General features: G+C 38.9%; 1 protein-coding gene across 1 annotated transcript in view; it reads right to left on the reverse strand.

Moving 5' to 3' along the window:
* Positions 1-23,826, reverse strand: part of LOC129337855 (ubiquitin-conjugating enzyme E2 E2) — a 206,228-nt gene that overhangs the window by 169,491 nt on the left and 12,911 nt on the right. The window contains exons 2-3 of the mRNA XM_054991811.1: positions 17,507-17,690; positions 5,699-5,749 (exon numbers count right to left, since the gene is read on the reverse strand). Coding sequence (XP_054847786.1) covers positions 5,699-5,749; positions 17,507-17,682 — 227 coding nt within the window. The 5' untranslated portion in view covers positions 17,683-17,690. The remainder of the gene's footprint in view (positions 1-5,698; positions 5,750-17,506; positions 17,691-23,826) is intronic.

Consider the following 23,826-nt stretch of genomic DNA (forward strand, 5'->3'; position numbering starts at 1 on the left):
TGGAAAATACAATATAACTTTTTATTTCCATTACTGTTATTCTATTTTAACTTTTATCCTTTTTATATCCTTGATCTTTTTGTAATGATAGTATTTATCTATTACTTGGAACTGTATTGTTTTACACTGCTGGCTTTTGCTGTAATAAATAGTATGAAATAGTATGATCCTACTAGGTAGTTCTATGCTGCCTAATGTCAGTCCTAGAATTACTTATGCTTTATTTCAGCATTTCTTCAATTCTGTATTGGATTTCTGCTAATGTTATGTTATGTTTGGAAACTTGCATTTATTTACCCTATGGCATTATTTATTGAAATGTCCTTGATATTGACCGTACGAATCTCACACTATGTAATCCACCTTGACAGTGAGAAAGGTGGACTAAAAATGACATTAAATAAATAGACCAGTAACATTTATTCTAGTATGAGCTTTCATGAGACAGAGCTCACTTCTTTTGATACAATGGCGAGAAAGAATCTCATTTACCTCATTACAGAAAATTACAGAAGGGAAGATTGTAAGAGATTTGTCAATGCAAAGGTACATTACCAGAGAAATCCTAAACAGAGTTACTCCAGTCTAAGCCCATGCATCTGACGAAGAAAACTGTGTTTCTCGAAAGCTTATGCCACAATAAAGTTGGCTTGTCTTAAAGGTGCTACTGAACTCTTTACTATTTTGCTACTACAGCCTAACACGGTTAACTCCTCTGGATTTAGGATTTCATTGTACAGCATATATTATAAACGAGTAAGTAATCCAGTTTCAGGAACATACCCATTATATTCCTTTTTAGGGTTTTCATCATCACAATAGGCCCAAACCCTACAATGACATTACAACTTTTCTAGTATAATCAGCCAGGGGAAAGATTTTTTTTGTTCCTGGATGGTTTGCTTAGCTCTGGGTAAAAATACCTTTTTGTCAGGTCTTTGTTAAACTAAAGCCAAAGTACAAGTTGTAGACTGATGACTGGTTCAAACAAATACTAGAACAAACCTATTAGAGAGTCTGAATTCAAGTTCTCCTGTGTGTAATGTGCACCTTATTTTGAAGGCAGACAATATCAGTCCAAACAAGTCTATCACATTATTCAGTAGGAATGACCGAAGAGACACATGTATCAATGCAACCACAATGCACATTCAGAGAAATGTGTGAAATGGAACAATAATGCAATGTTTAGACAGACTGCATATTATCCTATGTCTGTTTATTATATCTTCTTAGATCTTTTTCTGAAACTCCAGGTAGAGGCCATATCAGATAGGATAAAAGCATAAATACTTTCAAGTCTAATTCATAATAATAGTACTGAATTCTTTTGTCTATAATGTTTTGAAAACACATTCATCTATAAGACCATTATTTGCTTTAGAAAACCCTGCTGAGTAGCTCCTATTGTTTATTCATTGTATTTAGATTAGCACAGTTATGTTTGCTTGGAGGGCTGTTTATGTCTTGTTTTTAATAATGAAAGAATTACAAAAGACTTTTAGTGCCACCTCATATCAAAGAAGCTTTACAACTAAGTGGAAATGAAAACATAATCTATTCTTGAGCTATCATCAGTCCCAACCTTGATGAAAGCAAAAATACAATTAAAATCACCATATTAATCACTGTATTAAACTCTTGTGAACATTTATACATCCACAAAGATAAAGAAATAAGGATTACACTACAGAAATAAGCAAAGCTACAATACATGTAGAAACAGAAACTGCAATCTGTCTGTCACAGTTGGACTGTAATAGACCAAATTATTAACTTAATGTCTAGAGATACTGCTCTTTTTAATTCCTGAAATAAGTATATTTGAAATAACATGCATATTACTGTGAGAAACAAATTCATAAACACAAATTACAAGTATTTGGTTAACTGCATAAATTCTTCCAACAGAAAGCTTGTTTCCCTTTTCTTGTCAATGATTTTGAAAGAATGTCTAAGCATTGTTTACTTTTATTATTGCAGTTATGCATAGATAAAACTGCAATCAGAACTAATAAGGAACATTAAAATTAGACACAAAAACCATATCAAAAATGAGCAAAAAATTAACAATGAATTGTGGAAGAATAAACACAATAGTTTACAGTTGCCTTTGGGAACAGAACTTTGTTCAGCTGAAAATGAGAAACGTTATTAGGCATCTGGCTCAAATATCAGAGCAAAGCTGCAAGCACTGGAGATACTGTTTCAAACAGAAATCAGTGTCCCTTCACACCATGTCCATGCCGAGACACATGATTTGCTTCGTTTTACAGAAAATTCTGAACTGCTTCAAGACTACTCTTTAAATCTACATGGCAATTATCCCCTACAGGTGATCCATAGTAAATTAATTTTTTTAACTTATTCCACTAATGTGCATTCATATTATCACCTGGGAGCCAAAGAGCTTTTCCCAAATGGCAACCTGTCTGGTAATTTTGAATTGAAGGATCTACAAATCAGTTATTTTCATTATAAAATTAGAAGACTCTCAGCAGGACTTTCCACAGTTTGCAGGTTACACTGGCCTCTAGGTGATTTTTGAAACGACAAGTTAATCATTAGTTGATGATTTTAAAAAGCATTCTAAGAGCTGTTGGATTATAACCGAACCTTGATTCACTATCTGTCCCTCTGTCCTGAGAGCTAGCTGAATTAAAAGAGAATAGAATCATGGGCCTTGTGATAAACAACAAAATAAAGCAAATAAACAAAACCTAACACTATAAAATGTGAATGCTTCAACTTGTAATATATATAATGTGCAAGGTATCTTCTATGAAAAGAAGAAGTTGTAATAAAGAGAGTTCAGTTAAAATTAGCGGAAGACTTGAGCTGTATTTATTTTTCTAAAATGTGTGCCCCACTTTGCTTACACCCTCTGCTGAGAATTCCACTGTAAAGAGTTAATAGCCCTGGCCGCATATCATAATAAACGCGTTATAATCTGCATACAGTATACATGCGATTTTTCTTTGTTCAGATGCTGAGTAATTCTTACATTATATTCATCACACGTTTAGAGGTACACACAATTTAAACTCCACATTTATCCAGGTACTAGCACCAGTTTTATTTTTAAAGTTTACACACATTGCTGTAACATGCAGGTGTAGCACTGTCATTGTTACAATTTTTGGACTAGAACTGGGAGACCTGTGTTTAAATCTGGGGATCAGGGATCACTCATATTCTCTCAGCCTAATCTACTTCATAAGAGTTATTGGAGGTGGAGTGGAGGGGCTATACGTATCACTTTGACACGTAACGGGTGGAGGGGCTATACGTAATGGGTGGAGGGGCTATACGTATCACTTTGACCTCCTTTGGAGAAAGGGTAGCATTAAAAAATAAAACATTAAAAAACAAAATAAAATTATAAAATAATTTTTTTTAAAAAAAGTTTCCAACAATAAAGTATTGCCTATACTCTATTATTTTTGTTTTCACCAAGCTTTGCATTTCCTGATTTATCCTCTTAGTTAATTCAGATGATCTATAAGAAAAAATGCTATGTGTGTGGGGGGGGGGAGTAGAGGTCATACTATCAATAACTTTTACTATTTTATTTTTAAGCTGTTTTTATGTTTATTATGGTTTGCTGTCTTGGGGGTCCTAAGGTGGGTGGGAAAGGCAGTATAATAAGTTTGGAAAGATACATAAATAAGAACAAACTTTTCCACAGCCATCCGCAGTTCTCCAGCACTATAGTTACTGATTTTCTGAAATCCTCTTTTGGACATTCAAGTAAATTGTTTTTCCTGTGGTGATATACAAGGCTGACTCAAGCAAGGGACCAGTATAAAATGGCATACATGATGCAACTGTGACAGCAACCCATTCCACACATTTAACAGTGGTAGGAGGGAAGAGGACAGAGTAGCAACTTATACCTGATATCCCTGTAAAAATCAAGGCATATGCACAAGAATTTTATCTCAGCTTTCTGCAGCCCGGGGGGGGGGGGGGGGAGAGGCGGAAACCAAGAAGTCATCTTGTGGCACCTTAAAGACTGACAGATTTATTATAGTGTAAGCTTTCATGCAAGTAACATCTTGTAAATGGGCTTTATTCTGTGAAAGCTTACACCGTAATAAATCAGTTACAGTGCAATCCTAAACTGAGTTACTCCAGTCTAATAAGCCCACTGAAATCTGGAGAAACTGCTTAGGCTTGCACTGTTAGTCTAAGGTGGCACAAGACTCCTGTTGCAATACCCCAATTGGACTCCCTCCAGAATCTTTTAGAAGAACAGCCCTAGCAGTTATTGCACCCAAAAGCAAATACCATCATAAAACCAACTCTAGGGAATTAAAAATAAAAAGATCTTAAGCTTCAAAATCACTACTGTGAAAAGATATTTATAAACAAGACTAAGTAATATTTATATATTAGAGACATTGTTTGTTCACAGCCCACTTCACAGCACAACACACTATTCAAATCTCTCTATAACTAGTCATTTCCTAACGCTAGCCTCTCCTAGCAAGCAATTTATAAAGGTGGCATATAAGACCTGAATTGCTGCATTTCACTACCTCTTTAAACGTTATTGCTGCTTCACAGAAAAACAGCACATACAGTCAGCAACCAAAATATTTTTAAAAACTATAATGAAAATGCTAAGAGTGATGCAATACAAATAAATGAGGTCAGCAGCACTCAGGCACCCACACAGGGAATATGGCAGCAGGGGGTCACACAGGGTTCAGAAGTCTAGTACTATGGTCCAAGACGACAAGCTCACATTTTTGCTCACCAAGGTACACAAGCAGCAGTGACCAAGCAACAAAAGTGCAAGCTTGATTATACATTTATTCATTTAACATAATTAATTTGGTTTTCCTGAAATATTCCCCAACTCAGCATAACCATATTACAATATTTTCTGACATACTTATTTTTTGTACATTATTAAAGCAAATACATTTTATTAAATTCAGTTCCCAAATACATGTCTTAACTAAATTTTAGTAAGCCTTTGCATTTTTTCTTCATGATGCCCTTCCAGCATCTTTTTTTTTTAAAAAAAACTTATCCAAATTAAAATGCTAAACTAAAACATGAATTCCCATTGCTACAGGTACAGTAACCAGGCTCCTGAGTAAACCCCTGAAGAACAACTCTGGCAGAATGCCAAGGCTGAATTCATGTCAAGTTGGCAGATATATAATTTGAGATAGATGTTCATGTAAATGCAAAAACAAACCATCTGAAATACAGTACAACAGGTTTTAACAGCTAAAATTATTCAGAAAATGAATGCAAATGGCCAAACCCCAAACTCAAAAAGCAAACCAATATTTTACAATTTTATTATGCTTTCACAATACCACATCCAAGAAAAAGGAAACCTAAAATTATGTAATTTCTCTCTTTTATGCAATATAACTATTTGCAAACAGCAAACAACAACTACTGCCACAAGCCTACATCAAAGCATCAAAAATAGAAGTATCTGGAACTGATTTGCTCTTCTCTAATATTACATCACAATACCTAGAGTTTAAACTTATGATTATCATCCATCCAAGATAAACCATGTAAACGTCTTTACCACTGGAGAAAAAAGAGGCAGAAATGATTACTACAAACTTTTATGCCAAAAGTCAAAACAACCAGTTCGAACAAACTGGCAAAACTCTGGTGTAGTTTTCACATATATCTCAAGTTAATAAATTAATGTAAAACTTACCTACAGTTTGGAGGAGGGTCTAATGTAATTTCTGCAAGTTCTTTCTGAATTCTTAAAAGAAAAGAAACAAGAGGTTAGACTGAACCTTTCCCCCTTTTGATAGTCCCCTTTTTGATAGTCTCCTTCCAACTTTATATACTGGAATCTAGCTCCAATTAATAAAAAGTGGATTATTATTAGTATTAGGGAAAGATTTTCACATATTTTGTAGGTTGGGGTCACTAAGAGGTATAAACATATGATCCTCTTTCATGTTTTCCCATTTCCCTTCCAGAAGATGCTCTTGAAGAGCTGCTAATTTAAACTCCCCAAGATTAAAACATTAATCCAGCCATTTAGTCTGAAAGTGTACCAAAAGTCAAATGCCAACAGTGCACATTTGTTTTCCTTTTTTTAAAAAAACAACTCTCCTAATCACCAGATAGTTAACTGAACAGGTTACAAAACATGTTTAGAAATTCAGGGGCAACTTCTGGGGATATAAAAGAGTGCATGTGTGCCTCTTTGAGCAGGAGTCTGGAGAGGGGGAATAAAATATCCTAAATAAATAAAATAATGTTCATATGGATTCCCACGGGAACTGTGGCAAATAGAATTCATTAAACGTGTGATCTTCCTTCCTTCCTAAGTTGGAATTTGAAAGTCTCACCTAGGCTATGTCATTAGAAATCAGCCAATAAGTTCCACCAAGTTAATGGAAGCTGCACTAAAAAATCGTATCTTTTTCTTCCTTGTTTTTGACCTAAAGATTCTCAACGCTGTCATCATGCTTTAAATTCATTGTAAAATTAAAACAATAAAACCAGCAATAAAAACGATTTTAAAATACTTAACCAGCAATGTATTAACAAGATAAATGTGAATTTACACTATTTTAAAGTTAGCAAACGCATCTAGAGATGCACACAGAATTTAAAAAAGAAAAAAGTTTCCACTTCATACAATTTTGTTTTAAATCAGTAACATTTAGCCATATACCCTGATCCTATTCATAAATCCCACTGGAGATTGCTACATAGGATGTGCATAGGATTGACGCCAATGACTACAATTTAAGTGATCCTGCCGATGAGAGACATAATTTACTCAGATGGGAGATGATCAAGCTGACATTACCGGATACCTATATCAAAACATAAGTTTACAAACTCAGTAGTAACCTTTATCCTATCCCATTTTTCTCAGACAATGTATCCGACTGGCAAATATCCCCTTTTCCAGAAATCCCAAATCAGCCCGCATAATTATCTCTCTGTCATTACAGAGTCAGAAACAGAAGAACATGACAATATTGACTTTGGATTACAAAACCATATTCAAGAGAGGCTTCATGCTCTGTTCTATGTAGTGCAAGTGAAAGCCCTAGTAAATTATGTCATTGTGTGAGTGCACTTATTATTAGTTCCTTAAGGCTACTAATAAACAAAATGTAATATACACGAGATATGCATCATAGACAAATCACAAGCCCAAAAGTAGAAGGGTAAACTATCAGAAATAAAAGAATGAATGCAAAGCACATTTTCAACAATTCTCCAGAATCTTGTGCTAAATAAAGCCTCTTTTATTTGTTGTCCTCTCCCATTAGGAGATTAGGCAACAGAGGATGTTACCTGAATTAATTTACTACATTTATAGCTAACCTCTTCCAAGGACCTCAGTTCCCTTCGCTAATACATGTATTTCAGACACAAACCTGAATTCTGTCCTCAAAAACTCATGTACCTTGTAAAGAATAGAAAGCCTATGAAAAAAACAGTTCACAAGCACAAAAATTGATTTCCCAGGGTAAACATAAAAATAGTATTAGCACATTTTTAGTTACTCTTACAACACATGCTTTACTCTATCCCACACAACTCAAATCAATAGGTTACTACTGCTGAATTACTACAGATAATCTTTCATCACTGAAACACTCTCATATACTCAGTTCACATGACTATGTTAAGCGAAAAGAAAGAGCAGAAATGCTACGTGAGTAGTTGTGATTGTGAATAAAAAATATTTACTGAGCTAAAAGCAAAATTTACATTTAATGCATTACAGATGGTAGATTAATTTTCTTAAATTCAGCATAACATATTACACGTGGCTTCAAAATTTCCAAAAATTTTACACCTACAGTGCAGCTAAACCACAATATATTCAACAAGTTTTCTTTTTTTTAAAGAAAAGCATGAAGGATTCAGGCTTATTTCATTATTTCTTCTTGTAAAGCACTGCCCTCCTTCTTGGAAGCAGTGCTACGGTGAGGAGTACATTCAGCTAACACTAGTAGAAAAGCAAGTACCTAGCATCATGTAGCTAGCAGTCCACAACAGGGCACTATTTCTGCAAAGAAGGACAACACTGCACAATTCAGAGGAAAGTATAGAATCCAAGACTCCAAAGACTTCCACTCCTGTAATATTATGTAAAGAAATGTAGAAATATGCAAAAACTATTTTATATACAAAAATTAGATTTTTCTCCCCCTGGCTAAAATAGTACTTAAAGCATAAATCTCATTTGTTGTATTGTCGAAGGCTTTCACGGCCGGAGAACGATGGTTGTTGGGGGTTTTCCGGGCTGTATTGCCGTGGTCTTGGCATTGTAGTTCCTGACGTTTCGCCAGCCACAGCTGCTGGCGAAACGTCAGGAACTACAATGCCAAGACCACAGCAATACAGCCCGGAAAACCCCCAACAACCATAAATCTCATTTCATTCAAACTCTTGCATTGTATGTTTACAAAGGTATCTTTTCTTTGGTTACAGAGGTACTGGGGGAGGAAATATAGAAATGCTTGCATACTGACTTGTTGATGTAACAAAAGATATTGCTTGGCAACTAAATGAGGCCTTCTCACAATGATCAATGAAAAGCGTGATCAGAACTTTTAGTCATGCACTTCTAACTCCACTGAAGAATAATATCTGCTGAAATACAAAGGAGAGAGCTGTACCCCTCTGTATGCACAAATAGCAACATTAAGCAAGACCATTTACTTAAAAGGCCAGGACTGTATATGTATAAGAACATGTATATATGGAAGTAAGCCCTTTTGAACAAAGTGTAAACACATCCTGGGATGGTATTGATCTACCAGGCTGCCTAGCGCAGGCCCAAGCCATGACCTGTGGGCTGAGGAAAGGACCAGCAGCCCTTTAGTTCTTGCCAAGGGCTTGAACCTCTGACCACACCTAGAAACACACTCAGCCGAGAACTTACTCAGCTGCTGCTGGCAAACTAGCAACATCTCTCCCCTCCTGCCCTCCTATAAACATCAAGATAGTTAGCACAGGTATTTTCATGTATTCATAAAGATGCTAGCATTATTAATACCCCTGAATATCAAATCATTTCTTTATTAATCATGCCATCTTTAAACAAGAGGGAAAAATCAATGCAATATAAAATTCGTCTGTGTTCAGACTTGGAGACTTTCAAGTTGTATGAGAGAGCTACCATGGCCAGTGTGTGCACGTGCACTTATTTTCTGTTCTATGTTGAGAACATGAGTTGGATCCAAAGGTCTCCATTGGATCCAGACCCATAACGGGATAGGAAAAAATAAAATTAGTGTATACCCACATTCAGCAATATCACCAAGTATCTAAAATATAACACTGTTATGATTATTGTTGCGAATATCATCATCAAATGAACTGGGACCACTATAGCTATGCAAGAAGATACCTTGAGAGAAAACATTTCATCTTAGCTTAATATGAGACTTAGCTCATACGTAAGCTTGAAGTGTAAGGCCAACTGTGTACAATGGGATTGAGTCCCAAGTATGCATAGACAGGATTACTGCTTTAAAATACATGTGTTGAGCACTTAGATACTTTTCATTTAGGATTTATAGTAGAAAATACCCCATTTAACATTATTCAGCTCTGTAGTTTACACAGGCCAACATTTGTTAAAGAATATAAAACCTTTAATATATTTCTGAATTATCATTCTCTGCTTTAAAAAGCCAAGAGCATGTCTGTATATATAGGCTACTTCCTGTATGGGGTGTGTGTGTCACACTTCAGTGCATAACTGAAAGCACAGAAAACAGCAGACTTTTTAAATACCATGTAACAGAAAATTTATGATACATCCTCCCCTCATATGTACAGACTTCACCTGTAGAAAGGGAGGGAATCAGGGAGGCTGTATGAACACTGCATAGCTTAGTCATGCTGAATCCAGAACCCCACTGAATGAAGATAATAAAGAAAAAGTCTTTCAGTGTCCAGGGTCAAGAGACAGGCACACTAAAAACATAAGGTAGGGAATGAGGGAAGTAGAGAATGTAACTGTAAGGAATGGGCCTTAAGGGTGTTCAAGAAAAAGTAAGACTGCCCAATAAGTGAAAATAAGATTGTCCAATAGGTACCTAGCAGCACCAATCCATATAATTAGCACAGACGCATAAAACCTTCACTGTTATACTGCAAGGAAGGTAGGTATGCCAACCTACCTTGTCTTAATTGTTTAAGACAAACTTGTTTGTCTTAATTGTTTAAGAACAAGGAAAGGAAACCTCACATCCCCTCGACCAACAAACTACACTTCCTTCCAAATGCATTTTTAAATTCAAAAATCTTGACCATATAGGAAGACCACTCCTGCCTAAAATGTCAGCTTGATATTATGCTACATAAACTTTATTCAGTAACTATCTTCAAACAAGTAATGCCATTAAATTGAGGTGTCACACAACTACATACATAGTAACTAGGACTATAACATTCCTAGGGAACCTTAAGAGCTAATATTAACTCATATTGAATACATCATGAAACATTGTCCAAGTTCCATTTTACAAATACATAATAATGAATCCAGATCTAGAACATTCACTTTCTAAATTATGTTTAAGCAACCAAAATGTTTTTACAAAATATTTAGAACAAAAGCCCTATTAATCTAAAAGGCTGCAGCCTACAGCATGTTTAGTCTAAAGTACCATTTCTTTACTTCCCTAGGAAAATTTTGTAGCTTTTTTATGGTAGCTTTTTCACTGTCTTCCATATATAACCCAATATCTCATGGATCTTTTGAAAAAACTAACAGGAGAATAAACAGAAAGCTACCTGAATGAACACAGCTCAAGCTTCAGACCAAAATATGGTAGTCTGGGTTAGTTTAAAAGTGTTCTCATGACATCTCTGGTTATTGCTGGCTGTTGACAATCAATATGCCTTTTACTTGTAATTAGGGCTGTGCTATTCGGGTTTCGCTTCAGGTAAAGTTACCTGAAGCGGACCCGATTCGGCAAGCCTCGGCGTTCCTGAAGAACGTCGGGAATGCCGAAGCTAAGCTTACCGAAGCGATTCGGGTCGCTTTGGTAAGCTGTGGGCCCTTTAAACATCATCCCCCCGACCCCCACCTACATTGTGGTGGCTCCGGGCCGGCTCCTCTGCCGCTGCCGCGCCGCCACCCGAGCCTGCGGGGTGGTTGGGAAGGCTAGAGCCGCCGCCTCCGGCCCTTCCTGCCCCTCTAATGGCTGTGGCGTGCTGGCCATTTGAGGGGTAGGAAGGACCGGAGGCGGCGGAGAAAGCCCTTCTTGCCCCTCAAATGGCCGCAGTGGCGCCACGGCCATTTGAGGGGCAGGAAGGGCCGGAGGAGGCAGTTCCAGCCTTCTCCTCCATCCCGCAGGCTCGGGCGGTGGCGCGGCGGTAGAGGAGCCGGCTGGCTCCAGGCCGCGCTGCCTTGTGCTGCCGCCCAGCTGATAACCCTCCCGCCACCAGGTAAGTGGGTGGGGGTTGGAGGGGTCTCCCCAGGGTTGGGTGGAGGGTGGAGAGGTCTCCCCGGGGGGGGGTAGAGGGGCTGCCGCAAGGAGGGTGATGTTTGGTGGGGGGGAGTTCCCCCCCTTGCTTCATTATGCGCCACATCTTCACGGGGCATACTGAAGGGATTCCCGAAACCCGAATCCGAAGTGGCTTGCCACTTCGGATTTGGGGGTATCCTGAATCGGTTTCCTGCTTCGGGTAAACTCGAGGCGGGAATACCGAATCTCCCCACGCATGCACAGTCCTACTTATAATACATTTCATCATTATAAGGGCTTGCAATAATAAAACTGATATATTCCTTTACATCTCAGTCTTATCCCTGCTACATCAGATTTTCACTCGCTTTCAGACTTAGTTCTATTACAATATTGGGAACATTTCTTCTCTTCAAAACTTTTGTATAACTGTGGAGTAGCTGATTTTAGACCTGCCAGCAACTGAACAAAAACTTGAGCTGGTTCGACAGAGCAAGTGATCAGATACAGCAAAGAAAGGGAACAGAAATGATAGTGTTCAAGTATGCCATTTTCATGTCTTCCAGAATGAATGAGATCTTTCAAGATTCTAATCATATCCATCTTTTGGAACCACAGAACTGTTGTTCTGTTGTCTTAAAAAGGCCTTGCTAGCTTAAATTTTCTATTACTGTTTCCAAGACTTTTGCTGAACATGCTTGCTGTACAGTGATGAAATTAAGTCCTCATAAATAGCAAATGTTTCATTTATATCATTACAAAAATCAACGGAATCATTGTGGAATATTTCTGGCACATCATAAGGGACACAGTTAGTGTATATCCAGTTAACTATCACTATCAATACTGTTTTGCCATGAAGTGCAGAATTATCAGCATATATTTGCTTGAATATTAGTAAAGCCAGATTCTAACACAAGATACACCATTAATCGAATATAGCTCATTTCTTTGTGAAAATTTCCAGTCACTACAACGATTTATTTAAATCACTAAAACCCACTCTCTGTTGTTTCTACAAGAACTACCATCATAGTTTTTCACCTGAGTGGTAACAGAGCATCCATACCTGAATGCTTGTTTACTTATGACATGCAAAGTGTATATAAGACACATATGAAGGATCATAATCCAACATCAGCACGACCATCCATTTATCTCAGTATGAATCTTCTACCACGTGCTGATCCGTCATGGATTGATTACATACACAGTCCTCCCTGGTCTCTGTGACTTAAATAGCATATAAAGTCTGCCACAGAAAATATGTTTGTCTCTCCTCAGAGTAATCAACTTTTTAGGCAGCAAACCCTTGGCCTTGATGCTTACTCCATCTAATGGATTACATTGGCAGCAGTAAATTGAGGTTTCCAGCTTTGTTTGCTGTTAAAATCACATCAGGAATCATAGCTGGGGTGATTACTAATGTGATTCCTGTTATATGATTTTTCCCCCTATACTATATAGAATGCAGAAGCCTGATTCATGTTGCCTGCAATAAATAGCAAGAAACATCTTGGAGAAGGCTGCAAGTTTCCTGACTGCTGATCACTGCTGTACATGGCTCCTATAATGATGAGCTCATGACATAAGGAACAGGAATCAGGAGTGTTCAAAGGCTGAACAAGGAACAATCTGATACATTTGTACTGGTGCTATAATTGGTCTGGACCTATTGATCTACACCACAGCATGAAGTGTGGATGCCACTCTTAAATAGCTGTCAGTGAGGATGATAACTTAGAACTGTAATAAATGGGGACATGTCAATTTACTATTTTTAAATAATTATCTTTAAATTATATGGACACAATCCAGCAAAACATAAGCCCTTTTGAAATACTGCTGATTTCCTTGATACAGATTTATAGCACATCCTAAGCAGAGGTACATCTTTCGAAAACTATTTAATTCAACAGACTTTAAAGGGGGGGGGCAGAAGGCGACAGAGGACAAACAGCCAGCACACTGATTGAGTTAAATATGGTCACATCTTTGTTAATTGCAGCCACTGGAGCACTGATGCAGAATAGGGCAAATATCCAGGCACTGGGCAACCCGCCTGCCGCCCTACGGTACCCATCCCAGCCTGCCTACTCAGAGAAACTGTGGGATACCAGGTATTGGGATCCCACATGGGCACAGACCTCTATGTCGTTCCTCTGACACCTGGGGATGAAGCCAGACAACAGCCCCCAAGTTGGGCCTGTCTCCATATGGCTCCACCCCCAAGATGTACTAAAGGGATTCTCAAACTGGGGGAGATGGGCACACAGGCACTGTCTCCCCCCCAAAATGGATCTGTCTCAATGCCCAAACTGCCTTTATGAAGTTGTGATGAAAACATAGTACTGAAGAGATCAAGACAGCAAAGCCCCATGTCTGTATGCCACAGCAGATCAGGGAGGGATGGAAGAGGAGCCAAAACATACTGGCCTCAGACTGTGCAGTGTGTCTGGCCTCAAGGGGTTCAAGTGGGCCAGAAATGGAACTAAACCTTCCTGGCCCACTAAGGAAGCCCCGCCCCAAGATTGGGCATCCCATCTGTAGCTGCGGGAGCCTGCCCCTGAAACCCCAGCAAGCTGCCACATACGAGTGTGCACACGGGAAAAGGATCCTGTAATGATTTCAAGTAAATGTGTGCATGTATCTTTAAATGCTTGGTATGAGATAGGTGAAGAATGGGGGTGAAAGAGAGGGATATGATTGGTTGATGACTGAGAGTGTGAGCGGAGTGAAGGCAGTTTAGACTGGGAGTAGAGAGAAAAAGTTTCAGTCAGAAGAAAGCAGGCTAGCTGTGTGCTGCCTGAATATGTTGAAGTATTTATGAGAGAAATATAACCTGTACGGAACCTGAACTGAGCATGTTTGTGAAAGAACACTCAGTCAGGGAAAGAGGCCAGCTGTGTGCTGCCTGAGCAGGTTTAATATTTCTGTGAATAACAGTCAAGAGAAGGCAGGCAAGCTGTGTGCAGCCTGAGTAAATTTAAGCATGTCTGAGAGAAACATTGAGTCAGAAAAAGAGAGGCTAGCTGTGTGCTGCCTGAGTAACTTTAAGCACATCTGTGAGAAATATTGAGTTAGAGAAAGAGGCTGTGTGTGAAGCCTTAAAAGAGATCTGTGTAAATGAGTTTAAATGAAGTAACTTTAAGAACAGAGAATTACTTTTATGAAACCGATACGCTTCTTAAAAAAATAAAAGTTTATTTTGTTTTTGTTATATCCCAGAGTAGCTGTCATTGATATATCCCATTCCTATCCTCAGGGCCACATAGAACCACAAAGGAGCCTGACACTTAGGCACATTACCAAAGGGAAAATTTAAATAAAATATCTTGGAATATAATATTCCTGGTGGCAGCAATCTACCCAGAGGGTGTAAGGGAAAGATTAAAGGCAAAATATACCCTAGAGAAAGTAAAGGTCATAACAGATCCCCTCACAATTCACCATGTTAGTGGTACAAAGAGGAAGGAGAGGAGGAAACCCTCTCCTCTGCCACGTCCCTCCCCTCTCCCTGACCTCAAAATGTCCCCCTGAGTAAGTCCAGAAGCCTCACTTTTTTACACAAAAATTTCAACATTTTGACCACAGTATATCTGAAATAGTACAATTTTTTTTAAAAAAATATATATACAGATTTAAATTTTGAGATGTGCTGTTTTGTATTATTTTAATGAATTCTTCTATCAAAATAATTCAAGATATATTGGGTTATATGTGAAAGATGAAAAAAAGCAAGATAGACATCAAAAAAGTGGTGATTTTCCAGGAAGTGAATTTGCAAGGCTTTTTTTTTTTTTTTAAATTTTTTTATTTTTCATAACTACAAAACACTACACCAGACTATCACAAGGAAAGGGAAGAGGGAAGGGACAAAGGGGAGTGGAAAAAGAAAAAGGGGGGGGGAATGAACTACAAACACTAAACACTACACTTCAATGTTTCCCTTCATACTGTCATAATACAAAAATAGCTCCATAGAATAATGATGGAGTGGTTAATCATACAGAGAATAAACATTTCAAATTCTGATTAAACTTTCCTCCCCCTTCTGGGTCCCGGACGCAATTCTCTCTGTGCAACTGCTGTTGCAATGCTCTCCTCTTCCCCCCCCCCCTCCGGCTCCTCCTTTTCTTCGTTCTTGGTGCAGCAGAATTCTGGGTTTTTATTCTCAAAATCCTTTAGTTGATCTTCTGATAATATCTTATAGGCCTGATCTTTATATCTGAACCATATTCCTTCCGGGAATAACCATTTGTACTTTATTCCATGGTCCCTCAGAAGAGCTGCAAACTTTTTATATTTAAAACGCCGTTTCCGGACTAGAAATGGAACGTCCTTCAAAATCTTGACTTTCAAACCCATAAAGTCCAAATCCGCATTGTATGAGTTATATAGGATGGTGTCCCGAATCTTTTTAGTTGAAAAGTCAATAATGATCTCACGAGGCAACTGTCGCTTTGTTGCATATTTTGAAGAAGCCCGACGGACCTCCAAAATGGCGCTTTTAACCTCTTCTTTAGTCGTCCTCGCGGGTGTCGCCAGTAGTTCCGAGACCAAATCCCACAGATCCTCATTTTCCTCCTCTTTCACGTTTTGGAGACGCAAAATTGTCTGCGTTCGTTCCACTTGTAGCCCGATCAGTTGGTTCTCCACCAACTTCAACTCCTTTTTTGTAGCCTTCACAAGTGACGCACTTTCCAGAGCAGACTTTTCTGCCCCCCCCGCTGCTGCCTTAATGGTTTTCACCTCGCTTTCAATTAAGCCCACCCTTTGATCAGTTTCGTTCAGCTTGTCAACAAAGGGTTTTATAGCTTCCACCACCGCCCTGCGCACCAATTCTTCGAGCGACTCCCCTTTCTGCAAGGTGGCCGAGATTGACTTACCGAGAGCGGGACTTTGCTTCTTTGCTGCCATTTTGGGGGGGGGGGCAACAAAATTCTGGAACTCCATGAAGGGGAAGAGCGAGTCTTCTTCAGATCAACCTCTCCTTCACAAACGCTTGTAGAACAGAAGGGATTCGCTTGTTTACAGGCTTCCGCCTGTTTCTTTTACTTGCCGTTTCTCGTTGCCCGGCGGCAATGAATTTGCAAGGCTTTTGATATGCTGTAGATCACATCTTTCTGGGTGTTTGGTGTGAGGAGAGCTGTTGTTGCAATTTATTTGAGGTTAAATCATAACCCAAACAACTGGTATGCTTGCCAATTATATTAGTGGTATGCTTGCCAATTATATATTTTACCTACTTACAAATCTGTTGATTTAGAATGGTGCAATATGTCAAAGCAATCATTCATCCTAAATTTTACACAAGTTATGAATGTAAGATTGAACTCTAGCAATATTCTTGAAAATCTATTGGTTTGAGCTCCCTGGAAATAGGATTTAAATGTTTCTGTTCAGGCTTATGCTGCCATGTGCTTGAGGGAAATCTATTAATGCAGGCTCCATCTGTGCAGAATCTAAGCACACCAATCATTATCATGAAGTGACTGATGCAACAGACTAGGGTCTCTTAAATAGCTTCTCTCCAAATCTACTCTCTCTCTCGGGGGTAGGAAAGCCAAAACTATAAGCAAGTCTACAGTTTAACACAATGAAACTAAAATGCATTTTCCGTCATACTGACATTTTACCTAACCAACAGGGAAAAGAAAACACAGTATTTTACAGCAATAGGTATTACTAAAGTCTTTTATCATGCTGAATTACTGAAGTGTCTGAAATGTTTATGGTTAATTAACCATAAGTTACACAGGCAAGACTGAACATCCGTTACAGGCACACACATATAAATATATATTCTGAAGCCACAAAACTGTCTCAATTTACTAGCAATAAAGGAATGCCACTATTTATCACATCAGCCACTACTAAAACCATGTGGCTAGAGAACCAGTGAGACATATAGTCAGCTTCCAGTTTAATCATGCTAGGACACACCAATGAACACACACATTATGGAGGGCTAAAACGTTATGAATGTTTTTGAACATCAGAGTCTACTGGCAATATTTATTAAAAGGAAAAATGTAAAGAACCACAGAAAGTACCTTTTAGCACTAGTTGAAAGTTTAGCAGCTGTTTTGCTAGAGATTTTGCCCTCCTTTTTCTTGGGTTGAACCTGTTCTCTTTCTTGATCTTGTTGAACACCTTCCCTTTGGTCTCCATCAGAGCTGCCTCCACTAGTGCTCGGACTATCGTCAACTCTTTGTCCTTCAGTGGACATCTTTGACTCTGAATGGGAAACAACAATACAAAGTAAAAACTGGCTCTGATACTGTGAGAAATAATATTACCACCAACAGATTATTCATCAAACGACTAAGTCTTTCTATAAGAGAGATAAATTTCATTTACAAATAACCTTTTCCTCTTAATTATATTTTAGATTCAAAAAACACACATTTTATAAGTAAATGCTGTAAAGTGGTTACAAAAGAAAATCTTGTAAGCAAAAACTACTGCTAAATATATTAATTAGAGACCAAAACACTGCAGTTCCATTGCTTTAGCACCTAATTCACTATATGCAGTTTACCCATTCCTTTAACAAGGATACCAAACATTATCCTTTCTTCAATATCCAACTCAAGAAAATGTTTATGCTTTTTTTTTTTTGGGATCTGGTATCAATTTGAACCTCAGCTCCCTTTAAACCCGTTCCTACAGGGTCCAACATTATTTAACATTTGTTTTCATATGGCACTGAATTTGTTCCCATTTTAGAGTCAGCCAATCTAGTCAGACTAATCCATGCTACAGTAACCTCAAGATTGGGCTATTGTAATGCAATGCACATGGAGCCCTTGAATAAAGTAACACGCAAGCTACAATTTGTGCAGAATCAGTAGCTGGACTGTTGATAGAGGTTAAGCAATTTGAACTTGTTACTCCTAAGTTAAGATCACTACATTGGCTGAGAATATGCTTCTGTGCTTAATAGAAGGAGTTGGCTAAGCCCTTCATGACCTGGGACCTTCATGACCTGATGGCACACCTCTACCCGTATGTGCCCAGATTCACTTCCAATAATCAGCCATGGAATTGTTACCAGGTCAGTGAGAACTGTTTCTGCTTGGGCTTTCTGAGCGGCTACCCCTGTTCTACAGAAGGATGTGAAGGTGCCCCAGATATGCAAAGGTTTCAAAGGCTCTGTAGTGCATACCCTTTTTAATATGCTCTTGCTGGCTTCTAGGTAGAAGTCAGGTAGTATAATGGAGAACCGCTTGCTCGCTTCTTTTTATCTGTACTGCATTTCTGTGGACTGAGATTTTAGCAGGTTTTAATAACACAAGTCACTTCGAGTCCCATTGATCGGCAGAAAAGCAGTACTTAAATATTTTCAATTAATTAGTGCCAGAGCATAGTCCAGATTAGTCTGGGTAATAAAAAGGTGAATGCTTCTGAAAATAGCAGAGTGACGTTTCCTCACTACTGATTAGTCACAGTCCACAGTCATGTATCTGAGATTAGGAAGCAAAGCTTCCAAGCACATTGATGCTCTGTAACCATTACACTTAAATATTCACCACTATATTCAACCTCCTCTTAAATATGTAAGAGTTTTCTTTTCCAGCACCACATTTACATGTATGTACTCAAGCTAGTCTTAAATCCATGGTATCAGTAGCATGCAAATGCACAATGCTTGTAATCTTCTAATAACAGAAGAAGTGAACATATGGTGGCAGAAAGGACACAAATATAGATAAGTTCAGGTTTGTTGTTCATGTTCCCACATGATATTCTTGTTGACAAGCTGGTAAAATGTGGTTTGGATGCTGCTACTGTTAAGTGGATCTGTAATTGGTTGGTAGATTGTACCCAAAGAGTGCTTGTAAATGGTTCCTTATCATCCTGAGAGGACTGACAAGTGAAATGCCTCAGGGATCTGTCGCTATGTTGTTCAACATCTTTATAATGGCTTGGATAACATAATAGAGGAGATGCTCATTCAATCTGCAGATGATATTAAATTGGGAGGGGTAGTTAATACAGTAGCAGATAGAATCAAGATTCAGGACAGTCTTGATAGGGTAGAAAACTGGGTTAAAACTAACAAAATTAATTTCAACAGAGATATATGTAAAGTTCTGTATTTAGGTAGGGAAAAAAATCAAATGCAAGACTTGTCTTGGCAGTAGCACATGAGAAAATGACCTGGCTTCTTAGACCACACATTGAACATGAGTGAGCAATGTGATACAGCAGCTAAAAAGACTAATGTGATTTTAGCCAGAATCAATGGGAGTGACCAGGTCACATGAAGTAAAGCTATCAATTCATTCTGCTCTTGTTAGACTTCATTTGGAGTATTGTGTTAAGTTTTGGGCGCTGCAGTTTAAGAGGGATGTTAGCAATCTGGAATGTGTCCAAAGGAGGGCTATAAAGATGGTGAGGAGTCCCATTTTAGTCCTATGAGGAAAGGTTTAAGGAGTTGGGTTTGTTTACCCTGGAGGGGAGATTACTAAAAGGTGATATGATAGCCATTTTGAAAGATTTGAAGAGCTGTCATACAGGGGATGTAGAAGAGTTGTTTTGTGTTGCTTCAGAGGGTTGGACTAGAACTAATGGGTTAAATTTAAACCAAAAGAGTTTTTGGCTAAATATCAGGAATAACTTCCTGATGGTAAGAGCAGGTCCTCAGTGGAACAAGCTTCCTTTGGATATGGTAGGCTCTTCTCTCCTTCTTTAGAGATTTTAAAGTAGAGGCTAGATGGTCATTTGTCAACAATGATGATTCTATGACTCAGTATGTACTTAGGCAGATCATGACAGAGAGGGCAGGAAGGGATGAACCACTGCTCAGCTCTCATGTCCCTTTTTTATAGGGTAATGCCTATTGCCACTCTGGAGTCAGGAAAGAATTTTCCTCCAAGTCAGTTTGGCCAGAGGTCCTTCTTCTGAGCATTGAGCAAGAGTCATTGTGGGAGGGGAGCTGTGAATTTCCTACACTGTGCAGGGACTTGGAGTAGATGACCCTTGAGGTCCCCTTCCAGCTCTATGGAACTGAGGCTGCAATTATCTACACAGTCAGGACCAAGTCCCATTAAACACTACACCATTTACTTCTAAGTAAAGACTCAGGTAGAGCCAGATGTTACAGAAATTGTGCATTTAAAACATTTTAAAACTTAGTAAGCATGATTTAACTGAAGTTAAACTCTTACATAGGTAAGCATATGCTTAATTACTCTTCTGAAAAAATAGGTCTTAAATATATTTTAACTTTGACTGCATCAAGCCATTCTCTTCTACAAAAGTAAAATTATGGGGAATATTTCTAAAAATAATTATCTTAAGTAACAGGGGCTAAGTTGTATTTTATACTAGAGCATCACAAACACGTGATGTGCAGAGTCAGGTGAGCAGCAGAGCACTGCCCTCAAATGTATAATCAGCCAGGAAGCAGGCTGTACGGCTCTGAGCCAGTCACTACTTGTCAGCCAAGCCTGCCTTACAGGGTTCTTGCAGTGAAAAAACGGACAGAAAGACACACGTTGCCTTATCTGTTCTCCTAGAAGGGCAAAGCAGTAATAAATGAAGATATTATTAGATACCAGAGCAGGTAGACAGTAACATTTAAAGATCATTTTCTGCAAATCTACACATTTACTTGGTAGTTACGTTGCAATGAAATTAATGCATTTCACAGTAATATTGCAATCAAGGATCTAATGACCAAATCTATTACACTTTTTATCTTCTGCAATGCCACATTACTTATCACTGCAGAAAATCATGTAGTATGTATTAACAGCCACATATCATCAATCTATCTAATTCTCAACAATGCCACATCTATGGATACTCAAATCTGGAAAATGGAGCTGTGATCAGAAGACAGATCTTTCTACAAATCTGACAAATATTCCAGTTTTACATAAAAATCTGGTATCTTAAAAAAAAAAGATGGTGTTTAAACCACCCTAAATAATAGAAGCAGCACCTGTAGCTTTAAGAAACAAATGCCCTCAGAGGCCATTGCGGGGCCACCACAACAGTATTGCCAACCTTCATTCCTTGGTTTCTGCCAGTAAAAGGTGTGTGTGGGGGGGAGACACACCCTTTCCAGGTCTATTTTGACCTTTGAGGGAAGACTCATCAAGGCCAGGGCCAGGCACAACAGCAACCACCAGTGACTTGCTATCAGCTCAACTTGCAGGACAGGCTGCTTGCTATGATTCAACAGCAGCCGCTCCACAAAAGCCAGTGTGGTATTGTGGTTAGAATTTCAGACAAAATATGGGAGACCCGGGTTCAAATTCCCACTCTGCCATGAAAGCTCACAGGGTAACTTTGGCCCAGTCACATACTCTCAGCCTAACAACTTCACAGAGTTGCTGTGAGGATAAAAAATGGAAGAGAGGAGAATGACGTAAGATATTTTGGACCCGATTGTGGAGAAATAAGAGGTAAGTAGGTAAATAATAAATATAGGTGAAAATGGGACAGATAAAAAGGTAAGGTTAGTTGGTGGGTGGGAGAGGAAGAAGAAAGCAAAGAAAGGTATGGATGTGAAGGTTGAGGGAAAGAGGAAATAATATGGGGAAGAGGATACAGGGGGAAATGAGATCTCTCCTACCATGCAGTTCTTGCAGGTCCCCCATCATGCAGCTGGGCCTGGAAGCCAGCACCGCATAATTGGGCAATAGTTTTCCCACATAGAGGCTGCTGGGGCAGAGGCTGACAACAGGGGACAAATAAAGGATGGTTGGCTGGTGAGTGGGAGGAAGAGAAGAAAGCAGGAAAGGGGGAGAAGTTACGGAGGCAATGCAAAAGAGGAAATAGTGGGGATGAGAATTAAGATGCCCCTTGCAAATCCTCGAGAATCTCCCACTTGTAAAAATATATTTCCAAAAGTCTGAAATAAGTATACTGGAACTGTACTTTTATATATTCAAAGTTAGAAAATCCTTCATACAAAGAGTTACGTAATGCTTATCAACAAAATATTCAGATTTGAGATTACAGAGTGTACACATAAGGGGAAGAAGCTGAGGACAGAGTATCAATGCCAGGGATTGCACATGAATTGAAAAAAAAATTGGTCAAACAAAGTAAATTGTTAAAAATTTATACCAGAAAATTAAGATTTACAGGGTTTTTTTAAAAAAAAAAATAGCTCTAGAGTCAACAGAACACAGATTCTGAACATACAACTTTTCAAAACACTGTAAATGCAAATAGTACAGTTGTCTCCTTCTGGAACAAATCATTCTGCATAATTCTGAATAAACTGAGGTCAGCAGATGATTAGTTCCCATTCCATAGGAAATAAAATGGATTTTCAGAAAACAGTTGGTTCTTCCGGTTTGGGATTCATGGAGGTCTAACGCAGCTCCATTTGTGGAGCTGACCGGATTGCCGTTTTAACCGGCCGGAGGGGTGAAAATAACCCGCGGCCGACTGCTCTCAGGTGGGGAGCAGGCAAAGAACGCTCAAGACCCTAGGGTGAGTTAGATCTCGGACGAGGGGGGGCTCTACACAAGGAGTCTCCCCCCCGATCCTTGAGGTCCCACCTTGCGACGGGTCGGCTATAATCTCTGCGGCAATTTTGGGGCCAATTCGGCTGGCATAAGACCTACATACCCAAGCTTCGATCGGGGAGGGAAGTCGAGAGGAGAATTTAAGATCGAAACAGCGATTACAACCCGAGAAAGCTGGAGAGAAGGTAAAGATCGCTATCTCTTGAAACGGGACAGATTGACAAAAACAGAGAGGAAAGAAAGTAGACTTTTAAACTGCAACAGACTAGCGAAAAGGAGGTGAAGACTCGGCAGGAGTTGTATTTTAAAAGAGACTAAGTTTAAAGAAGTTATTACAAAAATCGGACTATTGTTTTGAATACCTGTGGTTTTGGAGCTGTGGGAAAAAGACACCATCGCGAGACCTGCTGTGGGAAGACGGGAGACAGGAAGTGCGTAACAACAATAGAGTGGCTGGAGGGAAGCGGCCCTTGCCAAAGGACAGGAAGTGGGGAATCGCCATCTTTGAAAGTGGAAGGGTCGTGGCTTCAGCGGAAGAGGAAGTAGGCCATCTTGGATTATAATTACATAGAGAAACCATAGAGAAAAGACGCCCGACATTTTGGATATAAAAAATTAATTTTGGCAAAGATTGGGACATTTAAAAAAAAAAAGGAAAACGTTTAATTATACGCCACGGAGCTGAGGAAGAGAGCAGATTCGTGGGAGCGAGCTAAAGCAAGCCCCACGATGTCGAAAAAAGAGTGGCAATCGGCAATAGAAAACTTGGATAAAAAACTTATAGACATGATGAAAGAACTTAAGGACACGAAATTGGAGCTTATTAAAGAGGTCAAGGAAGTTACACAGACAGTAAAGTCGGAGCTGTCAGAAGTGAAAAA

This window comes from Eublepharis macularius, chromosome 11 (assembly GCF_028583425.1).
Source record: "Eublepharis macularius isolate TG4126 chromosome 11, MPM_Emac_v1.0, whole genome shotgun sequence".
In the NCBI taxonomy this organism is placed as follows: Eukaryota; Metazoa; Chordata; class Lepidosauria; order Squamata; family Eublepharidae; genus Eublepharis; species Eublepharis macularius.